This window comes from Ailuropoda melanoleuca, chromosome 12 (genome assembly GCF_002007445.2).
Source record: "Ailuropoda melanoleuca isolate Jingjing chromosome 12, ASM200744v2, whole genome shotgun sequence".
NCBI classification, from domain to species: domain Eukaryota; kingdom Metazoa; phylum Chordata; class Mammalia; order Carnivora; family Ursidae; genus Ailuropoda; species Ailuropoda melanoleuca.
Genome location: NC_048229.1, coordinates 68,826,598 through 68,852,218, shown reverse-complemented (window position 1 = coordinate 68,852,218; position 25,621 = coordinate 68,826,598). Strand labels below are relative to the sequence as shown.

Below are 25,621 nucleotides of genomic sequence, written 5' to 3'. Positions count from 1 at the left end.
ACCCCTGGGCACTGAAAATGACCAACCTGAAGAGAAAAAGATCTTGTTCCAATACGCATTTTGGTGACTATACTATATCTGTAATGGTTGTGTGTTTTGATATATTCAATCTATATGAGCTTCTGTGCCGGCGTCCTGGGTGGGAATGTGGTTTTGCTTGTGGCTTGGAGAGGCAGTTGGCAGTGTTTCTGGACGTGAGATAAGAAAGCGTGAGCTAAGAAGGGGTCAGAACAGACGGTCTGAAAACGATGAAGCTAGAGCTCGAAGTGGGCGAGGGGCAGCCGGGCGGAGCAGAGTCTGACGTCACTGCGGCGCGCCGCTTCCGGTCCCCAGTGCCTGAGCGAATGACTTCTCCCTCGGTGGGACTGGAGCTGGGCTTGCTGCAACCCCAGGGAGCCCACGATCGCGCCGCCCCAGCCAGCGAGTCTGCCAGCACCAGCGTCTCACCGGCGCCTGGGACCATGGCCACCGACTCGTGGGCCCTGGCGGTGGACGAACAGGAGGCGGCGGCTGAGTCGGTGAGTTGGCTTCAGCCGTAAAAGGGTCAGGGGGTCAGTTTTGCCGGGGATCATCCCTGGATAGGACACTCGCTACTTTGGTCAGGACGGGTATGGGGTGCGTGTGAGGATGGAGCCTGGACCCTGAGCTGGCTTTATCCATCCACCTCCTGGGTTACATAAGAACAGGTGAGTGCTCCCATGGATAAAGAGCCCAGACGCCTGTCTTCCTGGAATCAAGACTGCTTGTAGAATGCACTCTCTCCACTTGGATTATAATCACCTTTGTGTCATTTCCCACCTCTGGATTCTGAGCTTCTTGGGCTCTGGGACCGTGGCTTACTCATCTTTGTGTACTTCCTTGCTTGCTTACTGATGATGAATGATCGACTCTGTAGGCCGAGTAGTCAGTAAGTAAATCCTCCTCTGATACTTTACTTTGTTCTGGGCCTCACACACAGTAACCAAGATATGACTTAAAGATGACTATGTAGGGGCGCCTGGGTGGCGCAGTCTTAGTTAAGCATCTGTCTTTGGCTCAGGGCGTGATCCCAGGGTTCTGAGATCAAGCCCCTCATCAGGCTTCTCCACTAGGAGCCTGCTTCTTCCTCTCCCACTCTCCCTGCTTGTGTTCCCTCTCTCTCGCTGGCTTGTCTATGTCAAATAAATAAATAAAATCTTAAAAAAAGATGACTATGTAGAATTCCTTCCATCTAAACACTTAAGTTCTGATAATGCTTTGAACCTACTTCTGCTGGTACTTATTTCTGTGAATTTTTTGAGAACAAGGACTTTGTCTTATTTTTTATATAACTGATAAATTATATGCACATAATTCGATGAGTCAAATAGTTTTAAAAACTGGTTCCATCACCATCAATTTTTTCCTCCTCAGAGATAACTAATACTTCTCTTAAAGCTAATTTACATCATTGACCTCCTTGTTCTCTAAATAGCATGTTTGTTTTGCTAGTTTTTGACATTTTCAATTTTAGGTATTTACTGATTTTGATTCTTTCCTCCATCCTTTCTCCACTACACAAACACTTTCCCATTCCCTACCTTTTCATTATATTGTAATTTTAGTTAGATCAGTATTTCATGTTATATTATTAGTAACTTATGAATACTTTTATTTTCCCATAAAACTTTGTTTTCCCTTGGAATTTATAATTGCCTTGCATTTTTGTTTCATGTTTTTTGTACTTACCACCAACTCAACCTCAAACTCTTTGCTAATTGTTTAGTTTATCTCAGGATGTTCAGACACATTAAGTATTAATTTGGAGCACCTGGGTGGCTCAGTCAGTTAAATGTCTGACTCTTGATTTCAGCTCAGGTCATGATCTTGGGATGGTGAGATCGATCCCCACATGAGGATGTGCACTCAGTGTGTAGTCTGCTTAAGATTCTCTCTTTCCCCCCTGCCTTTCCCCCTGCGCTAAGTAAATAAAATCTTTAGTTAAAAAAAGTATTCTATTTCCCCCACATCTTTTAGCCTGCTTCATATTGGACTAGTTCTCCCTTTGCTTAGAGCAGAACTCATTTCAGGAACTGGAGGGGAACAGGGCAGATTCCCCTCACCTTCATTCTGGGGATCCCCTCCTTTCTGTATCCCCTCTCTTGATCTTTATTGATTTGGTGAAACTACCCATCAACTTTCTGAAGGTGTATCAGAAGTAAGTTTTTTGTTTGTTTGTTTGTTTGTTTTTTTTTTTTTAAAGATTTTATTTATTTATTTGACAGAGATAGAGACAGCCAGCGAGAGAGGGAACAAGCAGGGGGAGTGGGAGAGGAAGAGGCAGGCTCATAGCAGAGGAGCCTGATGTGGGACTCGATCCCATAACGCCGGGATCACGCCCTGAGCCGAAGGCAGACGCTTAACCGCTGTGCCACCCAGGCGCCCCTGTTTGTTTGTTTTTAAGATACTATTGCATTCCTGGAAATACCTTATTTTGCCCAATCATTTGGATAGTATTATGGCTGGGTGTAGAGCTGTAGGTTGGAAATTAATTTCCTACCAAAATTTAAAGGCACTGTTTCATTGCCTTTTATTTTTATTTTTTTTAAAGATTTTATTTATTTATTTGACAGAGATAGAGACAGCCAGCGAGAGAGGAACACAAGCAGGGGGAGTGGGAGAGGAAGAAGCAGGCTCACAGCGGAGGAGCCTGATGTGGGGCTCGATCCCATAATGCCAGGATCACGCCCTGAGCCGAAGGCAGTTTCTTAACCGCTGTGCCACCCAGGCGCCCCTGTTTCATTGCCTTTTAGACTTCTTTATTGGTTACTGAGATGTCTGAAACCATTCTGATTCCTGATGTGACCTGTTTTTCCCTTTGTAAGCCTGAAGAATCTTCTATTTGTTTCCAGTGTACAGAAAATTCATGATATGGGTCTTGGTATGGGTCTGTTTCTACCCATTTTGCTGGGCACTGGGTGGGTTCGTTCTTTCTTTCCTTCTTTCTTAAGATTTTATTTTTAAGTAATCTCTACACCCAGTGTGGGGCTCGAACTCACAACCCCAAGATCAAGATTTGCAAGCTCTTCCGACTGAGCCAGCTAGGTGCCCCTGGGTGGGTCCTTTCAATCTGGAAAATTCTCGTCCTTAAGTTATGAGAAATTTTCCTGAAAAATTTCGTTGTTGATATTTCCCCCTTTGTTTTTTCTTTGCCCTCTTTCAAGAATTCTTACTAGTTGACTGTTGGATCTCTTAGACTGGCCGTTTTTAAGTCAAGTTTATTGAGGTATAATTTACATATAGTAAAACTCACCCTTGTTCTGTGAATTTTGACAAAGGCATTCAATTGTGTAACCACCACCACAATCAAGATACGGAACATTTCCACCACCTCCAAAAGTTCCCTCCAACTTTTGTAGTCACTCCCTTCTCCCCACCCTTCTCTGGAAACTGCTCATTTGTTTTCTCTCTTTAGATTTGCCTATTCTGGATATTTCATATAAGTTGAATCATACAATATGTGGTCTGTTGTGTCTGGCTGCTTTCACGTAGCATGTTTTCAAAGTTTGTCCATGTTGCAGTAAGTGTCATTCCTTTCTATTGCCAAATATTCCATTGTCTAGATAGATCACATTTATCCATTCATCAGTGTCTATTGATGAGTATTTGGATTGTTTCTACTTTTTGGTTATTATGAATAGTGTTGCTAGGATTATTCATGTACAAGTTTCTGTGTGGACATTTTCAAATCTCTTGTGTATACACACCTAGAAGTGGCATTGTTAGATTATATAATAACTCTATGTTTAACTTTTGAGGAACTGTCAGACTTTTCCAAAGTGGCTGCACCATTTTATCATCGTTAAAATGATTATTTTCTATGAGATTAGTATTATCTATGACAGGCACCATTGTGCAGAGGTTAAAACCTTAGCCTTTATAGCCAGACAGTCTAGGATTTGTATTCTAAGTCCATCATTTCCTAGTTATATGACTTTGGGCAAATTGCTTAATCTTTCTGTGCCTCGGCTTCCACATCTGTAAAATGGAGATAATCATAATACCTACCTCATTGAGTTATGGGCATGCCTGTTTTAAGTGCTATGTAAGTAATAGCAATTGTTGTTATTATCTATAAATCACAGTTCCTTTGCAGGAATCTTTTATTTTTTAAAAACGTTTTAAAAAGATCTTATTTATTTTGGAGAGAGAGAGCGAGAGACGGGGGAAGAGGGAGAAGCAGGGTTCCCGCTGAGCAGGGTCTCAGACCCAGGACCCTGGGATCATGACCGGAGTGGAGGGCAGACGCTTAACCAACTGAGCCACTGAGGGACCCCTGTAGGAATCTTTTAAATTACTTGTCCACATTGTATGGATTAGATAGTGGAACCTGGATAAGGTTTGTGAATCTACTTAACCATGCACAGGTAAATTAGATCACAATATTCCAAAACTGAGCAGATGAGATGCCTCTGTTACCCTCTGCCTTATGGAACTCCCACTGAGGACATTGTGTGACATAGGTGAGAGTGTTGTTTGTAGTGCAAGGTTACTGTATTTTAAATATTCATTAAGCTTCATTCCTTATTTATTTTAGATAAGAAAATACTAGATTCTATTTATATTTATTTTCTCATCCCCCAGTGGCTCCTCTCTTTGTTCCCCCCTGTTCTGTTGGGAGATTTCTTTTTAGAGGAGGGCAAACAGATAAGAAAACTGAGGAGTATGACTCTACTCTATGCCCTCTATTTCACCATTTTGCCAAAGATAATCCCTATTCTGTATAGTTCACTTACCACTAAATCTCTTATGTCTCAAGAATCCTTTCTCAAGTAGCTTTTGAATAAAATGCATTGTTTAACTGTAGAGTTTGCAATTATTTTAACATATCTTAAAAACTAAAATATTAAAGGCATTGAAAATGTGGGTATTACAAAGTGGATGTTTGTTTTTGTGCCTTTTGGTTAATTTCAAAATGGTTTCTGATGAAGTTGCAAGAGAAACTTGTTTCTCCTTTTTGGTCTAAGTAAATAGAGCAAAAGAAGGTATCTAACTGTACTTTCAATATAAGTTTACTTTCAATATAAGTTTCAGCGTTCAGTTCACTGACACTGCACTGGGTAATACAGACTTCGCTGTCTCTGCTTTACAGGCTTTGAGGTCCTTACAGCCAAGTGAAGGCTGAGTTTGTTTTTAGATTCCGCTGGAAACTCTTCCGAATCCTGATACATTGTAATCAAAACATCTCTTGGTTTCATTTACATTGTTGCTACCAACTTTACTACATACTGCATTTTAGTTACTTTAACTGTTACTTTATTTAGGCTGTTAACTTCAGTTTGAACAGTATACCATCAAAAGAATGGTTTGTCCTTTTTATCACTGAGTATTAAAATGTTTTACAGTAATAGATGTTTGTAACTCATTTATACTTCATTAACTCATTTATACCTCCACCCTATCATTTGTTTTAGCTAGGATTTATCACCCTAGGAGTACTCTTAACTTTACTGTTTAAATATTGCCAGGTCAGGGAGTCTGTCTGTATGTTTGTCTGTCTCTCTGCCCCCACCCCCACAATGTCTCTCCCTCTCCCTCTCAAGAGACCTATACTACACTTAAACAGGATTTGTTGGTAGGATGTGGAGAAGTTTTAGAGAAGACTAAAATATATTGAACCCCTGCTGGATATCATGCACTGAGCTGGTTGCTTCATATTCATTGTCTGTTAGTGTGTTTGCTACCATGTGGAAGTAATGAAGGATTTTTACTGCTTTATGAGGATTTCCTTTTTTTGCCAGTTTCCTTTCTTGCCAGTCTCTCCAGTGTGTTCCCCCTACTTCTTCCTCCCCTAACACCAAAGCAGAGACACCAGAAACTCCCTTGTCAGTTTTCAACAGAAGTGCAGTTCCTCCATCCCAACTAACCACCCATTAAAACAAATATTTGTTTCGTTCCTCTCTTGCCTTTCTCCTTTCCTGGACTTAGAGGAAAGACAGAATGAACCTCAAAAACATAAAGAACCAGTGTAGGTGGTGCTTTAAGAAGTAGCCATTTTCATTCTTACCCTTCCCTAGATGAAGTCCTGAGCCCCTAATATTTTATGATTAGAGTACCTGCTTTGTGCTAGATCCAAAGATCAATTAAAAATAAAAATATTCTTGTCTTTAAGGTATTTTCTTTTTCCCCCAGCTTTTGAGGTATAACTGACAAATAAAAGGGTATTTTCATTCTAATAGAGGAGATAAGTCCCGCCAGGATATGCCTAATTCACTGTGTTTACAGATCAAAGTCTTAATAATTCTTTCTTTGAAATGTCTCTTTGCTCTGTCCCTTCCTTTGTATTCTGACTTCAGAATGCTAGGTATTTTGATTACACAGTGTGCCACGATGCCCCAGGCTGTTCTCAGTTTAAAATCCTAGACTTCCATCACAAGGCAAAAAACAAGGCAACCTGAAATGCGGGTGCATGTCAGCATGTTGTGGTCCTGTAGCTCAAACATAGCATGCAACGTAACGGATTCCTAGCCCCAGATGCTTTACACGCTTTGTGCTGCAGCCCTCCCCCCTCCCCCCACCCCCCACACACCTCGATGTTCTCTGGCTGAAGTGTGACTGTATTTTCCAGTATCTTTTAAATTTCCTGTTGTTTGGAATATGAGAGAATGACAAATGGTATTCTACTGAGAGCGTCTTTGTAATCAGGCATTAAGCAAACTCATAGATTACAATTTTCTCTAGGGACTGTAATTAGGAAGTGTGGATTCTGAGTCATTTGTGTAACCAGTTTTTTTCTACTGCTATGTTTATGGGAAATTTTGTTTATTCTCACTCAAACATTTAGTCGACAAAAGGAGCCCCGCAGAACTTAATGAATAGGTCTTGAGAATGGCTCATTTTTCCCCAGCTTCACTGGGGAGGCTCTGTTGATTCAAAATCTTTTAAGTGATTTTCCTGACACTTTCCCCCCTCCCCCCATATTCTCCATTTAGTTGAGCAACTTGCATCTTAAGGAAGAGAAAATCAAACCAGATGCCAATGGTGAGTAAAAGCTAGTTTGAAAACAAATGTGATTTCCTTTAGTATTTCTACTTTGACATAGCAATTGTCTGGAAAAAAAAAAATTATATATGTACCAAGCAGGGGACTGGCAGATACTGGCAGTGATTTGATTTGGGAACTAAACTGGATTGTTTTGTTTTGTATTGTGCTTAAAATAAGCATGAGGATGTCTAATTGACTTACATATTATCAAATTTATTGCTGACCATGAGAATATACAATAGCCAAAGTATGAGCAACCTGAGAATTAACCTATTGTCATTCTGAAATCCTATGTATTCAAAATCCAAGATTTCCATTAAATTTTTGTTGATGTACATAATATTATTGGGGGGGGTAAGTAACATTTACCTCATCCCAAATTCATTTACAGTCTTTTTTGTAATTTTTTCATACCTACAATGTTGTTTGAATATACATCTCTATTAAACAATTTATATACATAGAATCTTAATGGCATTATAGTGTTCATATACTGATGAAATATGTATGAGCATCAAGGTGGTTTGTGGTCATTGCCTGCTATGATCATCTTCCTACAACATTTCAGAAATATTGATGCTATGAGCGAAAGTCCCATTAGTATTTGATGTACCATGCGAGGATGCGGAATAGGAAAGAACTGAAATATAAGCAAAATTGTTTCATACCTTTGTTTAAGAACAATAAAATGCTTTTATCTGTGGCTTGGTTTCCTCATTTATTTTTCTGCTCCCCAGGCCTTTACATTTCTAGTGTCTCATAGAATTTGAATTGTCTCAGCTGTTGGGTATGGGATGTGATATTGAATGACGGCCACTTTGTGTCTGATAAAGGTGCTGTTGTCAAGACCAATGCTAATGCAGAGAAGGCAGATGAAGAAGAGAAAGGTAACAGCCTAGAGCTATATCCATGAGGTTCTACAGTCCTAAGAGAATAGATTATTACAAGGCTTCATTTTTATACCCAACTTGGCTTGACTTTAATGGGAGTCATAGTGCTAATAAACACTCAACATAGTTGTTGGTGAAGGAATTCTCACTGTTTACATTTTAGAGAAATTTTACTTTGAACAACTGATGGACTTCAGCAGCAGCAGGAAGTGTGCCCTGAATGATCTTTTACATGGCATTATAAAAGAAATTTTAAGTTGCATCCCCATTGTCTACTAAAGTTAATGCTATTTGGACATATTAAATGTGGATAACAACATACAAACAGCTTTTTGATATCAGGATACAAACTTTGCTAATTTCTGGGGTTTTTTCCCCATTGTTGTGGTGTGTTAGCCAAACTAATAATTTTCAGTTTTCTATTGAGCACAAATTGGGGAGTAAATACTTGGGTTTACAAAGGAAGAATAGATAACCTCTGGAAAGAAGGGTTTGGAATAGAGTCCTCGAGAGGAGTATGAGGCCCAAATGCATGATATCAGTATCAAAACCTTTCTCTTTAATAAAGCGATTTTAATTCTATTTATAAATCAAAACTATGGTATATCTTGAATTAGAAGTCCTAGCATAAATACATGTTAGTGCTTAAAATGCCAATGACAAGTGAATTCAGAGGTCGTGGTGGATTTCATGGTATTTTAAAATTCTTTGCTCTCAAAAAATTTTTTTAAAAATAAAATTCTTTGCTGTCTTTCCTGACAGAGGACAGAGCTGCCCAGTCCTTACTCAATAAGCTGATCAGAAGCAACCTTGTGGATAACACAAACCAGGTGGAAGTCCTGCAGCGGGACCCAAACTCCCCGCTCTACTCAGTGAAATCATTTGAGGAGCTTCGGCTGTGAGTGTTTTACTTTCTGACTCTCCCCTTTGTGTTAGATAGAGACCCTAGGCCTATTTGCACACACACACACACACACATTTTTTCATCACAGCAGAACATTTTTTAGCTAACACAAGTTTAATCAAAAAATTTAGCTGCTTTGGGCTATTAATAAAATTTCCAGGTAATGTGAATTGTGCTAAGTACACAATTCATGAATTTTTAGTTGTAAATAAACTGTATGTAACAACAGTAAGAAAGAGGAAAAAAATTCCTCAGATATTTGGCTTCTTTTCTCAACAAAAGAGACTGTGACTTTCATCTTTAACTGTTTTCCTAGGAAACCACAGCTTCTCCAGGGAGTCTATGCCATGGGCTTCAACCGTCCATCCAAGATACAAGAGAATGCACTGCCTTTGATGCTTGCTGAGCCGTATGTGTCCTGATACAACTCTATCCCATTTTTAATTTTCCATTTTTTAAAACTATTATTTTAAAAACTATACTAGCAATACATGCTTATTTTAGAAAAGTTAGAGAACAAAAATAAGAAAAATTGTTTGAAATCTTCCCCACCCACTATACTAATATTTAGAGACTTCTACTAGACTTTTTTTCATAAAGTCACATATTTATACTTTTTTTTTTTTTAAAGATTTTATTTATTTATTTGTCAGAGGGAGAGAGTGAGAGCATGAGCAGGGGAAGCAATAGGCAGAGGGAGAAGCAGGCTCCCTGCCGAGCAAGGAGCCCGCTGCGGGATCCGATCCCAGGAACCTGGGACCATGATCTCATTTGAAGGCAAAGGCTTAACTGACTGAGCCACCCAGGTGCCCCTTTATACCTTTTTAAAAAAATGGAACCATATAAAATCTTAAATGCTTTTTAAAAATTTAATTAAATAATCATCTTTCTATGTTGATAAATAAACATTTATCATTCACGTATACCATGCTTTCATTAGATGGATATATAAATTTATTGTGTCAAATATAGTAAGCGAAAATCAAACAGGGTTCTGGGAGACCAGAAGAGGGTAATTACTAAGGTTGTTTTTGTACTGCAGTGCTTTTCATACTTTCACAGGCACGAATCTCCTAGGAATTTATTAAAACACAGAATCTCATTTCAGTCCAACTGAGGTTCACCATTCCTAAGAAGTTTCTAAGTGATGCTGATGCTGCTAGTTTCAGACCACATTTTGAGCAAGATTCAAGAGCATGTGGAACTTTTTATAAAAATTGATCCCTACATTATATATGATTATGTAAAGTTGTACTACATATAATCCTAAATCCTGAAACTCCTTTGATACAGCCTAAAAATAGATATTTTAGGTCTGTATTTTCTTGAAGTTTTCTTTGTTCTGTCATAATAGTGACTTTTTTCATGATGAATAATGTCTCTTTTTAGCCTGACACTTTGAGCATCTATGAAAGCATTAAGATCTATAAACATGAATGACCAATGGGAAACAAATATTCCATTTATGCACCTCTATGTTCAATTTTTAAATCATCAATGTTAAAAGAGACCTGAGAGATTATCTAGTACCTTTCTTCATTAACAAATATGTATTGAGTGCAGGTATATAACAGATACTATTCTAGGCACTTGGTTAACATTAGTAAACAAAGCAGACCAAAATTCCTGCCTATAAGGAGCTTAGTCTGGAGTATATATCATTTATTTTTATTAAAAATAAATAAAATATATAGTACATAGTGTGTTAGATAATAAGTTGTAAATGTAATCAATGCCACTGAATTGTACACTTAAAAGCTGTTTTTAAAAAAGGTCATAAGTACTGGGGCACCTGGGTGTCCCAGTGGGTTAAACATCTGCCTTTGGCATGGGTCATCATCTCGGGGTCCTGGGATCGAGCCCCGCACTGGGCTTCCTGCTCAGCGGGGGAGTCTCCTGCTTCCTTTCTCTCTGCCTGCTGACTCCCTGCTTGTGCTCTCTCTCTCTCTCTGTGAAATGAATAAATAAAATCTTAAAAAAAAAGTGATAAATACTAATGAGAAAAATAGAGCATAATAAGAGAGACTAGGAATACCAAGGAAACGGACTGCAATTTTCCCCCAACATTATATTATGAAAATTGTCAAAAAACCGATTTTTTTTTTTTGAGAGAGACAGAGAGCGGTGTGGAGGGGCAGAGGGAGAGAGAGAATCTTAAGCAGGCTCCATGTCCAGCACAGAGCCCCACACAGGGCTTAGATCTCACGACCCTGACGTCGTGACCTGAGCCGAAATTAAGAGCTGGACACTTAACTAACTGAGCCATGTGGGTGCCCCAAAGTTGAAAGGATTTTATAGTTAACACCCATATGCCCACCATCTAAATGCTATCACTAGCATTTTACTGTATTTTATCACATACCTATTCACTAGTACATCATTTTTTAAGGCATTTCAAAGTAGGCTGCAATTTTAATCAAGTGCTTAGGGTAGGATCTCATCAAGTAGGTGAGGTGTGAGCACAGCCATGGAGAGGAGAGAGTTGACATGTCATTTGGGGACAGTTGTCCCAGGAGAGTACAGCCAGTACAGAAACCCTGGGACAGGGTCATGGCTGGCATGCTTTTAGGGCAGCACCAAGGCCTCTGTGGTAGGGTGGGTAAGGGAGCAGGTAGCAGGAGCTGAGAACAGAGTACTAGGAAGCCAGATCAGGTAGGACCTTGTAACACAGAAGGATTTTCACTTTTACTCTGAATGAAATGGGAAATGACTGGAAGGCTTTTGAGCAGAACCGTGACACGAGGTGACTGACATTTTAAAAGAAATCACTGGCTGCCATGTCGAGAATGAAAGATATGGAGTGCTTTAAATCCCACCAGTCTTCTCTCTGTGGTGCTTTGTGTTTGTGGGGCTAGCATGTGTAACTACTTCCATAACTAATTTATTCTTCATTGGTATTAACTAAAAGGATACTTGTGATTTAAGCCCCTAAACAGTTTGTTTTCTTGTGCAGCCCACAGAACTTAATTGCCCAGTCTCAGTCTGGCACTGGTAAAACAGCTGCCTTTGTGTTGGCCATGCTCAGCCAAGTAGAACCTGCACACAGATACCCCCAGGTAAGAGCTTGGTGAATGTGCATTTTCTGCTAATCTGTAGCTAGAAATTACATTTGATGGATTGAAAGCCAACATGCATATTACTTTTTACATAAACCAGAACCCCTTGTCAAACACAAACAATATGGTTGATCTTCCAGTAGCAACATGCATCCTGTTTCCTTTCCATGGTTTGCCAGTTCTGAGATACTGCTGACAGGCTTGGCACCTTTACTTTCAAGAAAAACTTCTTCCATCTACAACTATCATCCTTTCAAAAGTTCTGGGAACTTTCTGAGTAAATTCCACCTGGAATTTCAGACCCTTGCTCACATGTGGGTTTTTGTATTCCTGTGCCCGATAGCTCTTTTCAAGGCATTTACCCAGCCAGAGTTCTAACTCTTAAAAATTCTAACTTATGACTTCACAGCATAAAGAATCAAATGGCGTGCACTTTAATTTACATGCTCTTCTTCAGCCTCAGCTGGAGGAGGATGGTGATTCCCCACTGCCCTTGAGATCTCACTCTGCACTCTCTCCCTGCCAGTGTCTGTGCCTCTCCCCAACTTATGAGCTCGCCCTTCAAACAGGAAAAGTGATTGAGCAGATGGGCAAATTTTACCCTGAACTGAAGCTAGCTTATGCTGTCCGAGGCAATAAATGTAAGTATGAATGTGATCCTAATTCATTAAGCTGACAATTTCTATTTTAAAATTTTCACAATATACACAGTAGTTGAAATAATAAAAATGAACATTTCATCTAGATTCGAAAACTTAACATTTTGCCAAATTTGTTTTATCTGTGTATGTGTGTGTTATGTTTTGGGGGGAACCATTTGAAAGTAAACTGCAGACGTTGTGGATCTTTACTCCTAAATACCTTAGCATGGAGGCACCTGACTGAGAGCATGCAACTGACTCTTGATTTCAGGGTTGGGAGTTTGAGCCCCACACTGGGTGTAGAGACTACTTAGAAATAAAATCTTCAGGCACCTGGATGGCTTCCAGTCGGTTAAGCACCTGATTCTTGATTTCAGCTTGAGTCAGGATCTCCGGGCCATGCGTTCAAGCCCCACACTGGGCTCCACAATGGCAGTGGAGCCTACTTAAACAATTGAAAAAATCTTTTTTTTTTTTTTTTAAATTAAGATTCCAGTCATTCATTTTTCAGGAGAAAGACTGAGCACAAGCAGGGGGAGTGGCAGGCAGAGGGAGAAGCAGGCTCCTGGCTGAGCAAGGAACCTGATGCGGGACTCAATCCCAGGACCCTGGGATGATGACCTGAGCCAAGGGCAGATGCTTAACTCACTGAGCCACCCAGGTGTCCCTTAAAAATTTTTTTTTATTTAAATTAATACTTAAGCATATGCATCTCATAATAAGGACATTCTTCAGCATACCCACAAAACCCTTATCACAACCAAGAAAATTAGCAAATTATCTAATGACTAGTATCTAGTCCATTTTAATTTTTCCTCAGTAGTCCCAAAGTCCCATAGTTTTTATGGCTGTTTTGTTTTTGAACCAAGTTCAAATTGGTGTATATGCACTGCATTTGGTGTTGTATCTCTTACATTTCTTTAAATCTAGAGTAGTCCCTCTACCTTCTCCTCCCCCCAGTACATTTGACTTTTTAAACAGACCAGACCAGTTGCTTATAAAATACTGCACATTCTGGACTTGTTTAATTGCCTAATTTCTTTTTAATGTCAGTAGAAGAACAAAAATGTTCTAGAACATTTATAACAATTAACTGTGGCATTTAATTTTTAATTGAATTATAATTAACATAGAGTGTTATATTAGTTTCAGCTACATAATGATACAGCAATTCTGTATTTTTCTCAGTTCTCATCAAAGTAAGTGTAATAAACATAAAGGATAATCCCCTTTATCTATTTAACCCAACCACCACCTACCTCCCCTCTGGCAAACACGTTTGTTCTCTGTATTTAAGAGTCTGTTTTTTGTTTGGAGCTTTTTTTCAATTCTTTCTTCATTCATCTTTCCTGCTTTTGTTTGTTTTGCCTCAAATTAACAATATTTAAGTAACTTAAAATGTGTTTTTGAAAGTTTGGCTATGAATTTTTAACACCTGTAACTATGAGTCACAGAAATCCACTTAGCATACAGTGTCCTACTACCAACTTGAAGTTGCTTCTAAAAAGTACTAAGATTATAAAACTTAGTGGAAGATGATCATTCAACATTTAAAATTTTGTAATTTGGGTTGAAGTTAGAATGCCACAGTCTGAATAACTTTTGTGGGAGGCAGTAATTGTTTAACAGAAGAGAGAAGTAAGAATTGACTCAACATTCACATTTGGGCAAAATCTTGGCAGTGATTAGAGGCAGCTTGTGTATGTCAGGTCAAGGTTGTAATTAAAGGAATTAAATTCAATCTATAAGTGCCATCTATTCAAATGAAGAGCCAAATCTCAGTTTCAAACCCCACACAGTCAAGAACGTGCCACAGTCTACCAGGTCTTGTCTGGGGAAGCACTTTGTCTAAGAGAGGCAGTTTGTGTTTCTTTGAGAAAATAAAGCCATTCATGACGAATCCTATTTTCTGACCTGGGCAAGGGGTGCATAAAGGCAACCAACTTCTTTGACGTAGATGCCAGGGTAGCTGAGGGGCAGAGTGCACTGGAGACAGTGCTGAAAGTCTGCTTGTGAGGAAGTGCAACCCTGGGCTGGGGGAATGATGCTGACAGAGAAGAAATAAAGATAACAACAGATCCTCCTTGAAAGAGAACTGGATGACTACAAAGAACGGACAAGAACACTACTCAAGAGGCTTTCATCGTGTCACTATTTCTAGCCTTACTATGTCTTTTCAGCATTATTAAATACTATAGTGATATCATAACCTTTCCTTAAGATACTAATGCAATCATCAAAACAGTTGCATTAAAATACATCATAGCTTTAGATTTTCTGAGAGGAAGGCTGGCTTTACCATGGAAATACCCATAGAAAACATCTTGTCTCCACAGTGGAAAGAGGTCAGAAGATCAGTGAGCACATTGTCATTGGCACCCCTGGGACTGTTCTGGACTGGTGCGCCAAGCTCAAGTTCATTGACCCCAAGAAGATCAAGGTGTTTGTTCTGGATGAGGCTGACGTGATGATAGCTACTCAGGGCCACCAAGATCAGAGCATCCGCATCCAGAGGTAGGAACTCTTGAGCCAAGAGGAACTTCTCAGCCTCCTGATCTGCAGCATCTTCTCCTCTTACTTCAAACACCTCTTCTTGCTCCTGTCAGGTTCTTTATTCTAGTACTTCCAGCAGCATTCGTTCGATGGGCCATTTCCTCACTGGCACTGACCGTGGGTTGAGGAAGGAGACTTAGGGGATCTAACACCAGCCCCATTCCTGCCCCACGGCTGCTCTCACCTCCTCCCTGCTGTTCTCCTCCCCCTTTAGCCACCTTCCTGGGCACATTGACCAGGCAAGCGCAGGGCAGCTGCCTTCTGTTCCTTCCAGGGAAAGACTCGGGATCATGCCACATACCTGGGTCTTCCCTTGCAGGATGCTGCCCAGGAACTGCCAGATGCTGCTTTTCTCTGCCACCTTCGAAGACTCCGTATGGAAATTTGCCCAGAAAGTGGTCCCAGACCCAAACATTATCAAACTGAAGCGTGAGGAGGAGACCTTGGACACCATCAAGCAGTATTACGTCCTGTGCAATAACAGAGATGAGAAGTTCCAGGCCTTGTGTAACCTCTACGGGGCCATCACCATTGCTCAGGCCATGATCTTCTGCCATGTGAGTAGCAGTGGCAGCAGCAGGCCTGCCGGGGGAGGAGCTGCACTGGAGGGTGTGCCCCTCTCCCTCTCAGCCAGCTCCACCGCAGTGCTGAGCAGGACCAGGTGCCCTGTGTGGCCGGAAAGGAAATGATGATTCACGTCCACCTGCCTCAGGGAGTATTCTCCTCAGATTATAATGAGTTATGAGGGAAAGACTGAAAAATTGAACCTTCTTTGGTCCCACTTCTTAGCGGTAACTTGGGAAGCACTCCAAATAACATCCAATGAAATAATTATAAAACATTAAGAATATAGACTATTTGGGAATGAAGACCTTTGGCTCACACCACACTCTTCCTAGCTGAACGCTAAGATGAGTTAAGTAATTCATCCAAAAAAATGACACGGCTAAAATTATTTGTGGAATTGGTAAGCCTGTCCTGCTGACCGACTCAGCAGGTCTTCACGTACTTTAACACAACAAGCCACTTTTTGCAGGTTTTTGTTTTTTTGTTTTTTTTATTAAACAGGTATCTTCATTTAAAACAATTCTGTTCACTCCAGACCCGCAAAACAGCTAGCTGGCTGGCAGCAGAGCTCTCGAAAGAAGGCCACCAGGTGGCCCTGCTGAGTGGAGAAATGATGGTGGAGCAGAGGGCTGCGGTCATCGAGCGCTTCCGAGAGGGCAAAGAGAAGGTGCTGGTGACCACCAACGTGTGTGCCCGCGGTGAGCAGAGAACGCGTCTGTCCGCCAGGCCGCGGGTAGCCAGGGAAGTCCTCCTGTACGGGGCTCCGCTGGTTTGGGGGAGTCCATGTGGGGTTGGTGCGGACATTCTTTTCAGGGAGAGACTGGATTCCCCCGGCAGATAAGAACTGTCACAGAAGCCAGGGGCTCCCATGAGGTGGAAGGACATGGACGAGCATCTCGCTGGTTCAGGATGGTGCCTGTTCTCTGGGGTCCCCACTGAGGTTTTGGCTGCATCTGCAGACCCTGGTGTCTAGCAGAGGCTGTCTTACTGATGTCGTAATTTTGTTAGCACCTGCCCAAGTTCTGTTTTTCCCTCCGGGTTCTGCTGCGTGCCCCGTGTCCCCGAATCCCAGAGCCGGCCTGCACAGACTCTTCTTCCACCTGAAGCTGGTGTGTGTCAGCCTCGCTTGCTTGGCAGTGATTTTTGTCTCCCGTCCTGAATCCTCTCCACCTCTCTTTCACGCAGGTATTGATGTCGAACAGGTTTCTGTCGTCATCAACTTTGACCTTCCCGTGGACAAGGACGGGAACCCAGACAATGAGACCTACCTGCACCGGATCGGGCGGCACGGGCCGCTTTGGCAAGAGGGGCCTGGCAGTGAACATGGTTGACAGCAAGCACAGCATGAACATCCTCAACAGAATCCAGGAGCATTTTAGTGAGTGCTGGGAGTGGCTCCCGCCAGGGCCCTTTCCTTCTAGGGGAAGTCCGAGGGAGGGGGGAAGGATAGGTTCTCCCATGGCCCCGAGAGAGGCCTTTGTCCCTGTCACAGTCCCCTCCTTTCCTACAGTATGGAGGTTCTCAAAGAGCACACCTGGCGAGTTTTCAGGGCCAGAGATTCAAATGACAGTGCCGCTGCCCTGGTCAGGCTGAGGGGCCTAGGGCTCTGTCCCTTGCTTAGGCACCGGGAGTCTTTGGGGTCAAGTGAAAGATCGCTGTGGCCAGAGGCATGGCCCCGTTCCTAGGTCAGGCAGAACCCTGTGTGTTTCCTCTCTCCCTGACGTGCTGTCCCTTCCCTAGGTGTGTGTCTCCATGGTAGCCCCACGTTGATTTCTCTTTGAGTTCTCATTTTTCTCCCCAGATAAGAAAATAGAAAGACTGGACACGGATGATTTGGACGAGATTGAGAAAATAGCCAACTGAGACACTCCACCACTCACCAGTGCCCACCTCTGGCACTCCGCCTGCACAGGAGACCAGTGTTTCCACAGCACAGGCCTCGAGAGTCACCACAAAGACAAAGGCAGAGGAGAGAGAAACTACCTACCTCATTTTAAATTACGTTTGGACTAGACAAAAATTGTGCAAATGATGGGGGAAGGTAAAAAAAATTGTTTACACAACTTCTGAAGATTAGGCGTGAATACACAGAAATTTACCTTTTGGAAGTTCCGTCTTTTTTTTTTGGCCAGCTCTTTCCCCATCTAGATGCTGTGGCTAATCACTTGCTCAAGATCCTTGTGGCAGCCCCTGCCTATTCTGGCCAGGAGTGTTCAGATCAGCCTCCAGACAGAATAGAGGTGAAGAGGGACACAGAGAGAGGCCCTAGTAGGACAGGTGTGTAAGCCAGCCATCATGTTTGGAGTATGGCATGAAGCCTGTGAGCTGGTGCTTTGGATTTGTGGTGGGACAGCTCGTCTGAGTGTTGTCAGCTCCCTGTCCTGATGCCCACAGCAGGAAGGGATTTGCTAAGCATGGACCAAAATGCCACCCTGGGACTTCTGGTGTACACAGGTTTGTGTTGCAGGACTACAACCTCCTGGTTCTCATCAGCAGGTGCAGTCTGTGTATGGTACACATCTGATTACCAGTGGGTCCCTCGCCTGTGCTTGAGCAAGGCCTATGGACAAGTCATCGTGGAGAGTTAGTGGTAGCCCTAGCTTGCCGCACAATCTGGGCTCACAGGCTTTTGCAGCATCTTTTTTATAATCCCTAATATCACCTTGACTCCTTAGGTGCCCTGAGCAAATAAAAGGTGATCTAAGGTTTGGATCTTCAGTGACATGTGGCTTCAGGTCACTCATGGCCACCCTCAAGGCAGCTCCAGAAGTGATCAGCAGTAGTCACTAATACTTGCTTTATCTCCAGATCGCAGAAGGCAAGATTTATCAGAGCTGGGGTATGATTTCAGATATTTAGTGTCTTGGTTGTAAAGTGATTCCGAACATCTGTGTTCACAGTTCTGGGAATACAAAGAGTACAATAAGGGAGTAGGACTATGGCCATTCACCTGTGCAAGGCAGGAGTAACTGCCAGGAACTTGGCTCCCTCCTTACTGGGCATCTTTGTGCAGAATAGTCAGAGGAAGTATTAGTAACGGACGCTTCCTCATACCTGGCCAAGGCTGATGGTATCCAGAGTTACAGAGAAAGGATGAGATGAAACCGAAATCCCAGCCACAAGGAGTCCTCTCCAGCTCTTTGACCTTGATACAGAATGTGTAGGCCCAGGCCTAGAAGAGGGATTTTCTGTGATGAGCACTGTTTCAATCCCAGACTATCCTTTTAAGTGTTTCCATGTTTTAGGGCCAGATCTGTTTCCTGGGAAGGGAAGGAGCCAATGCCAGCCTCCAGGTGGTTTCCTCAATCTGACATTATAGATACCGCAGAGACCAACAGACCGCCAGTCCTGCCACATTTGCCCAGTGGGCATTTGACTGTAGAGTCTTCTCTGCTTCTGGCCAACTCTTACCCACCTTGGGAGTCTTGTAAGAAGAGAAGAAATTTTTGTCTCCCACCCCCTGCAGTGCTGTGGACCAACCCTGAAATAACTAAAACAAAGGCAATATAAAGGAGTACTGACTCCTCACAAGGCTGCAGGCTTACCTACATTCCCCCCTTCTCACAACATGTATACCTGTCTACTATGTAGCCCTAAATCTAAGCAGGGACATGGGAAGGGATAGGCTTCAGACATTTCAATAGTAGGAGTAAATAGGTATCTGGTAGAAATCTAGATCAGCAGTTCTGAATCTGGGGGCTTGGACTCCTCTAAGAATTCACTTAGATCGGTTTCATGGAGTCTGTGCAGTGTATACCATACTTTGAGTTTAAATGCATTTTCCTGGGGAAAGACTCCTAAAGGAGTGTCTTTTAAAAAGGTAAGACTCGCTGTTATGGATGGCTCTCTAATGTCACCCCAGTGTCACTGCAGTCCATATTTCTTCACAATCCATATTCATTCCTGCCAGAGCTTGGCTCCCAGGGCTCAGTGGTCCACAGCTACCTCTGTGACTGTGTGCTGTCTCTAGACATCAGTGATGTATTGAAAATGTATTGAGCCCTTGGTTAGCTTCAGTCCCCAGAGTTTCTTTTACTCTTTTTAGTAAGTTCCCCTGTATGGAATAATAAACTGTCCTAGAACAGAGAGAGACTCACTTGGTAAAGGAAATTTTTGGTCCACTAGAAGATTCTGGATATGTTCACTATCCATAAACATTGGATTTTTTGGGGTTTTTTGGAGTGTCATTGAATGGCTGTGTGCTCAAGGACTAGTCAGTTGCTGATGTATTTGTTATTGATGTTAACTGAACTTAATTATGAAGTGTGTATGTTACTAGGACACCATTAGTGAGTATAAAAAAACAGCATGTTTTGGGTTGCTGATATTAGTGATTATACCTAAGTGGAGACACTGATGATTCCGTAGGCTAGTCATCACCTGATACTGCTGTTCCATTTCAGAGCTGACACTGCTCCAAGCATGAACAGTTGCGATGTCTCTATAGGCCAACGGCCCTACTCAATTGCCAGAGGGCTCCTTACATTCCTTCTGTAACACTGGCTACCTAATTAGAAAGAAGGTAGATGCCAGTAAAGACAAAGTCCTTACATTCTACTTTTCTAGTCCTAGGAAAGAAATACAAATAGGCCTTGGAAGCAGGTCTTCTCCCTTTGTTTAATCTTATTATTTAACATGAAGGCAGTTTCATTCAGTGTCACTGGTATTCAGAAGGTGAGGATTTCTGAGGCTTGAGATTTCATAAAGGAGTGGTGTTTACTTCTGGGAGAAAAGTGACAACAAGAGTGCTCTAGGCAGTGGAAAGTAATATTAAAACTAAAATAGCTTCCCCAGGATAAACCTGGCAAACTGGAAGGGCAGTGAGGACAGCAGCTTCGCCATGTGGACAGAGGAAAGTCTTGTTAGGTACAGAACAAAAACTTGATTGAACAGTGTTTGGATTTATTAGTGAATGGACACAGATTGTTAAATCACAGAAAGGAACTGATGAAATTGGGTTTTTTTGGGGGGGTTGGGGGGTGGCCTAGCAGTATATCCTATGTAGGATATACTGTAGTTGGAAAAGACAGGCATCTGAGAAAAGTTTGAAGATGATCACATCAGTCCCATCACACAGCAAATGCCAAGGTGTCACTGGTTGTGCTGAAAGCACAAAAGAAGTGGACTGGAGGAATAACACAGGAAAAATGATGGGGTTTTACACCTACTTGTTGTTATTCCAAAAAGGATTTGTGGCTCTAAAAGATCGATTGTACAAAATAATTCTGGGGAGAAACCCAAAGGGAAGGTTTGGAAAGAACATATGCATCAGGGTTGAGTCTCATACACAGCATGTATGATTTCAGGCCTGTCACCTCTGCAAGCAGGGACTTGGCCCCTCTTCAACATCTTGTAGATTTCAGGGGTCTTCAGGTTTCTCTTGGTCCTAGACACAGATGTCAGGTTCTTAGGAACTCTGCAGTTTTATCTGACTTGGCTTTTTCTGCTTGAGAATAATTGTTCTTTATTCTGTTGATTGAATCACATGGCAACATCTTCTAAAAATGACACAATGGAGGTGAGGCTTTCCCAATCCTGAATCTGGGACATGGCTTTCCCAAAATAGCTTCAAACACCTTGTCGGAAGTCAAGCCAAGTGGAGACTTGGAGGGTATTTGTCACACTCATACTTATGCCCTTTCGTTCTCCAGCCCGTTGCTAGATGCTTCTGCCTTGGCTTAGAAACCAATCTGGTGTGAGTATTCATCTGAGCAAGGGGCTCCATAATAGTTCCAATTGTAAGACTAGGGATAGGAGTAGGTGGAGGAAAATATTAGATGTGGTCCGAGATCAGTGACTGTTTGGGTGTCAGCAGCTCAGGTGAGATCATTCTCCTTTCCATTTTAGCCATCTCTCTCAGGCATGAAGGCACATCTTTTGTTCATGCAGATCTACAGCCCAGGGCTACAGTTAGCTCCCTTAAGAAGGTGGGGGGGGAGGGGCAGTGTTTAAATGGAACTCTCCTGGAAGTACCAGTACACACTACTTGAGTCTTAACAACTATACTGTTCTATCTTTATCCATCTGCTTCCACCATCCTTGGAATTCTCCAATTGGAGAAAAGCCAAGTAGTCTCAGGTTAGCTTATCCCTGAGAGCACACATCCCTATGCTTAGATTTGAAAGAACACAAGTCAGCCCTGCTCAAGCGTGTGGTCAAGTGTGCTAGGTGTATTGTCCTCTGGTCTGTGTTCCTCTGAGACCAAGAGCTGCTAAATTTACACAAGAAATGTCCTGATAAACCAATGCCAATTGAATCCAGGTTTAACAACAGAATAGGTCCGAGTGTTTTGGCACTGCTTTAATTTCTAAAACAAGGTTATGCTAGAGGGACAAATATTGTTCCATTCATCTGATTTCGTATTTAATGCCCATGGAGGGGACAACTTCAGAAACAGAGGGCTTGAACTCACAGCCCTGAGATCAAAACCTGAGCTGACAACCAAGAGTTAGACGCTTAAGGGGCGCCTGGGTGGCACAGCGGTTAAGCGTCTGCCTTCAGCTCAGGGCGTGATCCTGGCGTTCCGGGATCGAGCCCCACCAGGCTCCTCTGCTATGAGCCTGCTTCTTCCTCTCCCACTACCCCTGCTTGTGTTCCCTCTCTCGCTGGCTGTCTCTATCTCTGTCCCAAAAAAAAAAAAAAAAAAATCTTTAAAAAAAAAAAAAAAAAAAGAGTTAGACGCTTAAGCAACTAAGCCACCCAGATGCCCCTCATTAGTCCTTTCAGGTTAACTCTTCCACTTTGTCCAGTGACCATTTTAAGACTTTCATTCACCTCAAACTTCCACCTCCATTATCTCCATACTCGGAGTAAACAATCAACACAAGGAAACCCCTCAGCTTTCTGCCACCAGACCTTTCCAAGCATACTTATCCTTCCCTCTCCCTCTTACAATGGGAGAAGTCCATATTGTCTAAATTTCTCTACCAGTGCATCAAATTCCCTCTCCTGTGGCTGTTTAAGGACTCGCTCCATCTACTTCCTCTCATATTTTCAACCTCTGCCACCCCAGTAGCTGGTTCCCCCTCCCCTCAATTTTTCCATGTGTGTGTAGTAGTAAAATACACATAATAAAATTTACCATCTTAACCATTTTTAGGTGTACAGTGTATTAAAAACATAACGTACAACCACCATCACCACCATCCATCTCCATAATTCTTTCGGATCTTGCAAAACTAAAACTATACCCAAGGAGGAGAGGGAGAGAGAAAGAAGCAGACTTCCCACTAAGTGCAGAGTCCAATGCAGGGCTTGATCCACAACCCTGAGATTACGACCTGAACTGAAACCAAGAGTTGGACGCTCAACCAAATGCACCACCCAGGCGCCCCTAAAAAACACTTATTATATTTGACTCCTCAACAGCATTTATTACTGTAACAGTCTATTCCTCTAATCACTCTTCTCGTGACTGACACACCACACTCACTGGTTTTCCTTCGTTCTGGCCACTTCTCTGTCCCCTTGGTAGGCTTTTTTATTTACCTCTTCAATGTGAGTGCTCCTCATACCTGTTTTGGGGCATTTCTTCCTCTTTCTCTGCTGTGGGCAATCTTGTTCATTCCTCTGGCTTGCTTTCTGCTGGCAACTCCAAATCTATGCGAAGACCCAGTTTCTGAGCTCCAGGGTTGTAGAAAACTGCCCACGTGATACGTGCACTTGGGATATCTTCAAGGAATCCTGTACTCAACGTATCCAAAACTAAACCCATCATCTTGTACTACCAACCAAACACCACCACTCCAAAAACTCATGCTCTGCTCTTGGCTTTTCCTCTAACTTTATCTCACAAAATGGCACTACAGTTGTCTGTTGCTCAAGCCAGAAATCTGGATTCATCAGGAACTTCCTGCCCCCAACCAATAATCGCCAAGTCTTTTTGTATTTTTTATCTGTTGCTGTGTAACACATCACCCCAAAACAATGCTCAAAACAACTTAGTCTGGGTGACTCTGCTGGTCTCTCCCAGGCTGTCTCCCTGGCTGGTGTCTGGGATCAGCTGAGACAGTCTGGCCCCTCCACATCGTCTTTCATCTTCATAACATGGTAGATGGTCTCTGGGTTTCAAGGGGGGAGAGCAGAAGTTCTAAGTTCTCTTGAAGCTTTGCCTCAGAATTCCCCAGTGCACTTTTTTTTTTTTTTAATACTTTATTTATTTGACAGAGAGCACACAAGCAGGGAGAGCGGCAGGGAGAGGGAGAAGCAGGCTCCCTGCTGAGCAGAGAGCCCAATGCGGAACTTGATCCCAGGACCCTGGGATGACCTGAGCCAATGGCAGACGCTTAACCGACTGAGCCACCCAGGCACCCCTCTGCAGTGCACTTCTGTCACATTCTTTTAAGCAAAGCAAATGATAAGGCCAGTGCAGAGATGGTGGGGAAATAAATATGTTCTCATGGGAAGAGCTTAAAGTATCTGTGGCTGTTTTTAATCCACTACCTTCTATCGGGTTGAACCAATGGAAATGGGACTGTTTGATAGCTGCTGACCTACAAAAGTGGCACTTTCATATGGTTCAATCTGATGTTTCTTAAATTCACCCTGGTCTAGATCACCATTGTCATCGGTCTGCATTAGCTTCCTAGTGGTTGCTCCTGCCTCCTCCAGTTCATTTGTCACACAGCCGCCAGTGTGATCTTTCTAACACTTGAGTGATGATCCCACCCTCCAGGTTAAAACCATCCCATGCCCCCATACACACTTTCCATTTTTCTTAAGATAAGCCCAGGCACCTCAGTGGCTCCGTCCATTTAGTGTCTGCCTTTGGCTAAGGTCATGATCCCAGGGTCCCAGGATAGAGCCCTGCATCAGACTACCTGCTTGGTGGGGAGTCTACTTCTCCCTCTCCCTCTGCTCCTCCCCCCACTCATGCTCACTCTCTAATAAATTTAAAAAAAAATCTTAAAAAAAAAAAGATAAGCCCAAACTGCATAACATGGTATGTAGTAACTAGGCTCTCCAGATCAGGTGTCTCACTTACTTTACTTTCTCCCTCCTACTCTCTGCTCCACTGTCACTGAAATTTGCCCTTGTGGTGGGCTATGTCTCAGAAGTTGGCAGTCTTGTGCATTTCCCTCCCCAGTTTCTCAAAACCGTATTTCCTCCCCCAGCCCACTTTGAAGCCAAACCAAAAATCTCTATTATTCATCCACGCATTAAAAAATACATATCGAGAGACTACTATGTGTCATGAATTCTTCTAGGTTCACAAATTAGCTGTGACTAAAGCAGATAAAATTTTTGCTCTTGCTTGAAGAGTTCATATTCTGGGGTGGGAGGCGAGACAGAAAGCAAACCGAAAGCAAACATGATGATTTTTGTTGGTCTAGAGATACTCACTAAGCACTAGTGATAAAACATTGGAAACAACCTATATCCCCAAGGTTGAAAGACGTAGGGGAGTTAGGTAATTTATGTGATATGAGTCTGATGGACTATTATAATGCCATGAAATCGATCATTATAACATGAAAAATACTTAGGCATATAATAAAAAGGTCAAATTTAAAATTTTATGTGTACGTTGTTTAGGTCTATGTAAAACACCCGTGCTTTGATGCATATGGACGAAGACTGGAAGGACCCAAAAGAAAAATAAAACGCTGTTGTTTGTATTCTTCGGAGTAGGGGAATTACGGGGGGTCTAAGGGCTCTTCGTTTTGATTTTTGTTGTCACACGTGCTACCGCGTTCTTAACAGCAGAAACCGGCCATCTATAGCATTCTCATGGGACTTACCTTTGCGTAAGTCTTTAGAACTCACAGAGACACGTGACAGGCTTAAAATAAAACATGGGTTACTTCAGCGTGAAGTCGGGCAATAAAGTGAGGACTAAGAGTTTGACTTTGCAGAGCTTGGGGAGATGAACGCGCGACGAAGAGGCTCCCGGGTAAGTCCGAAGTAGAAGCGCTTTGGCGCACGACCAAAAGAGGCGACGCCGCAGCGCATGCTCGGCGCGGAATAGTGACGCTTTGCGCCGAGCAGGAACTGACGTCACTTTTGGCA

At 42.4% G+C, this 25,621-nt stretch overlaps 1 protein-coding gene and 1 long non-coding RNA gene across 2 annotated transcripts; one reads left to right on the top strand and one right to left on the bottom strand.

Annotated features, from left to right (window-relative positions):
- The first annotated feature begins 312 nt into the window (after positions 1–312).
- LOC105234868 (ATP-dependent RNA helicase DDX19B-like) lies at positions 313–17,721 on the top strand. Its single transcript, XM_034638885.1, is given in 13 exon segments — positions 313–518; positions 6,951–6,999; positions 7,836–7,889; positions 8,655–8,790; positions 9,113–9,205; positions 11,750–11,852; positions 12,379–12,493; positions 14,830–15,007; positions 15,366–15,603; positions 16,149–16,311; positions 16,799–16,899; positions 16,901–16,991; positions 17,415–17,721. Coding segments are annotated over 13 exon segments (1,557 nt in total). The 5' UTR covers positions 313–344; the 3' UTR covers positions 17,477–17,721.
- Positions 17,722–18,606: 885 nt separating this feature from the next.
- LOC117795224 lies at positions 18,607–25,497 on the bottom strand. The gene is made up of 3 exons (XR_004619114.1): positions 25,354–25,497; positions 23,128–24,882; positions 18,607–21,531 (listed from the first exon to the last, which is right to left on the bottom strand). It is a non-coding gene; the product is annotated as an uncharacterized LOC117795224 (long non-coding RNA).
- Between the last annotated feature and the right edge of the window lie 124 nt (positions 25,498–25,621).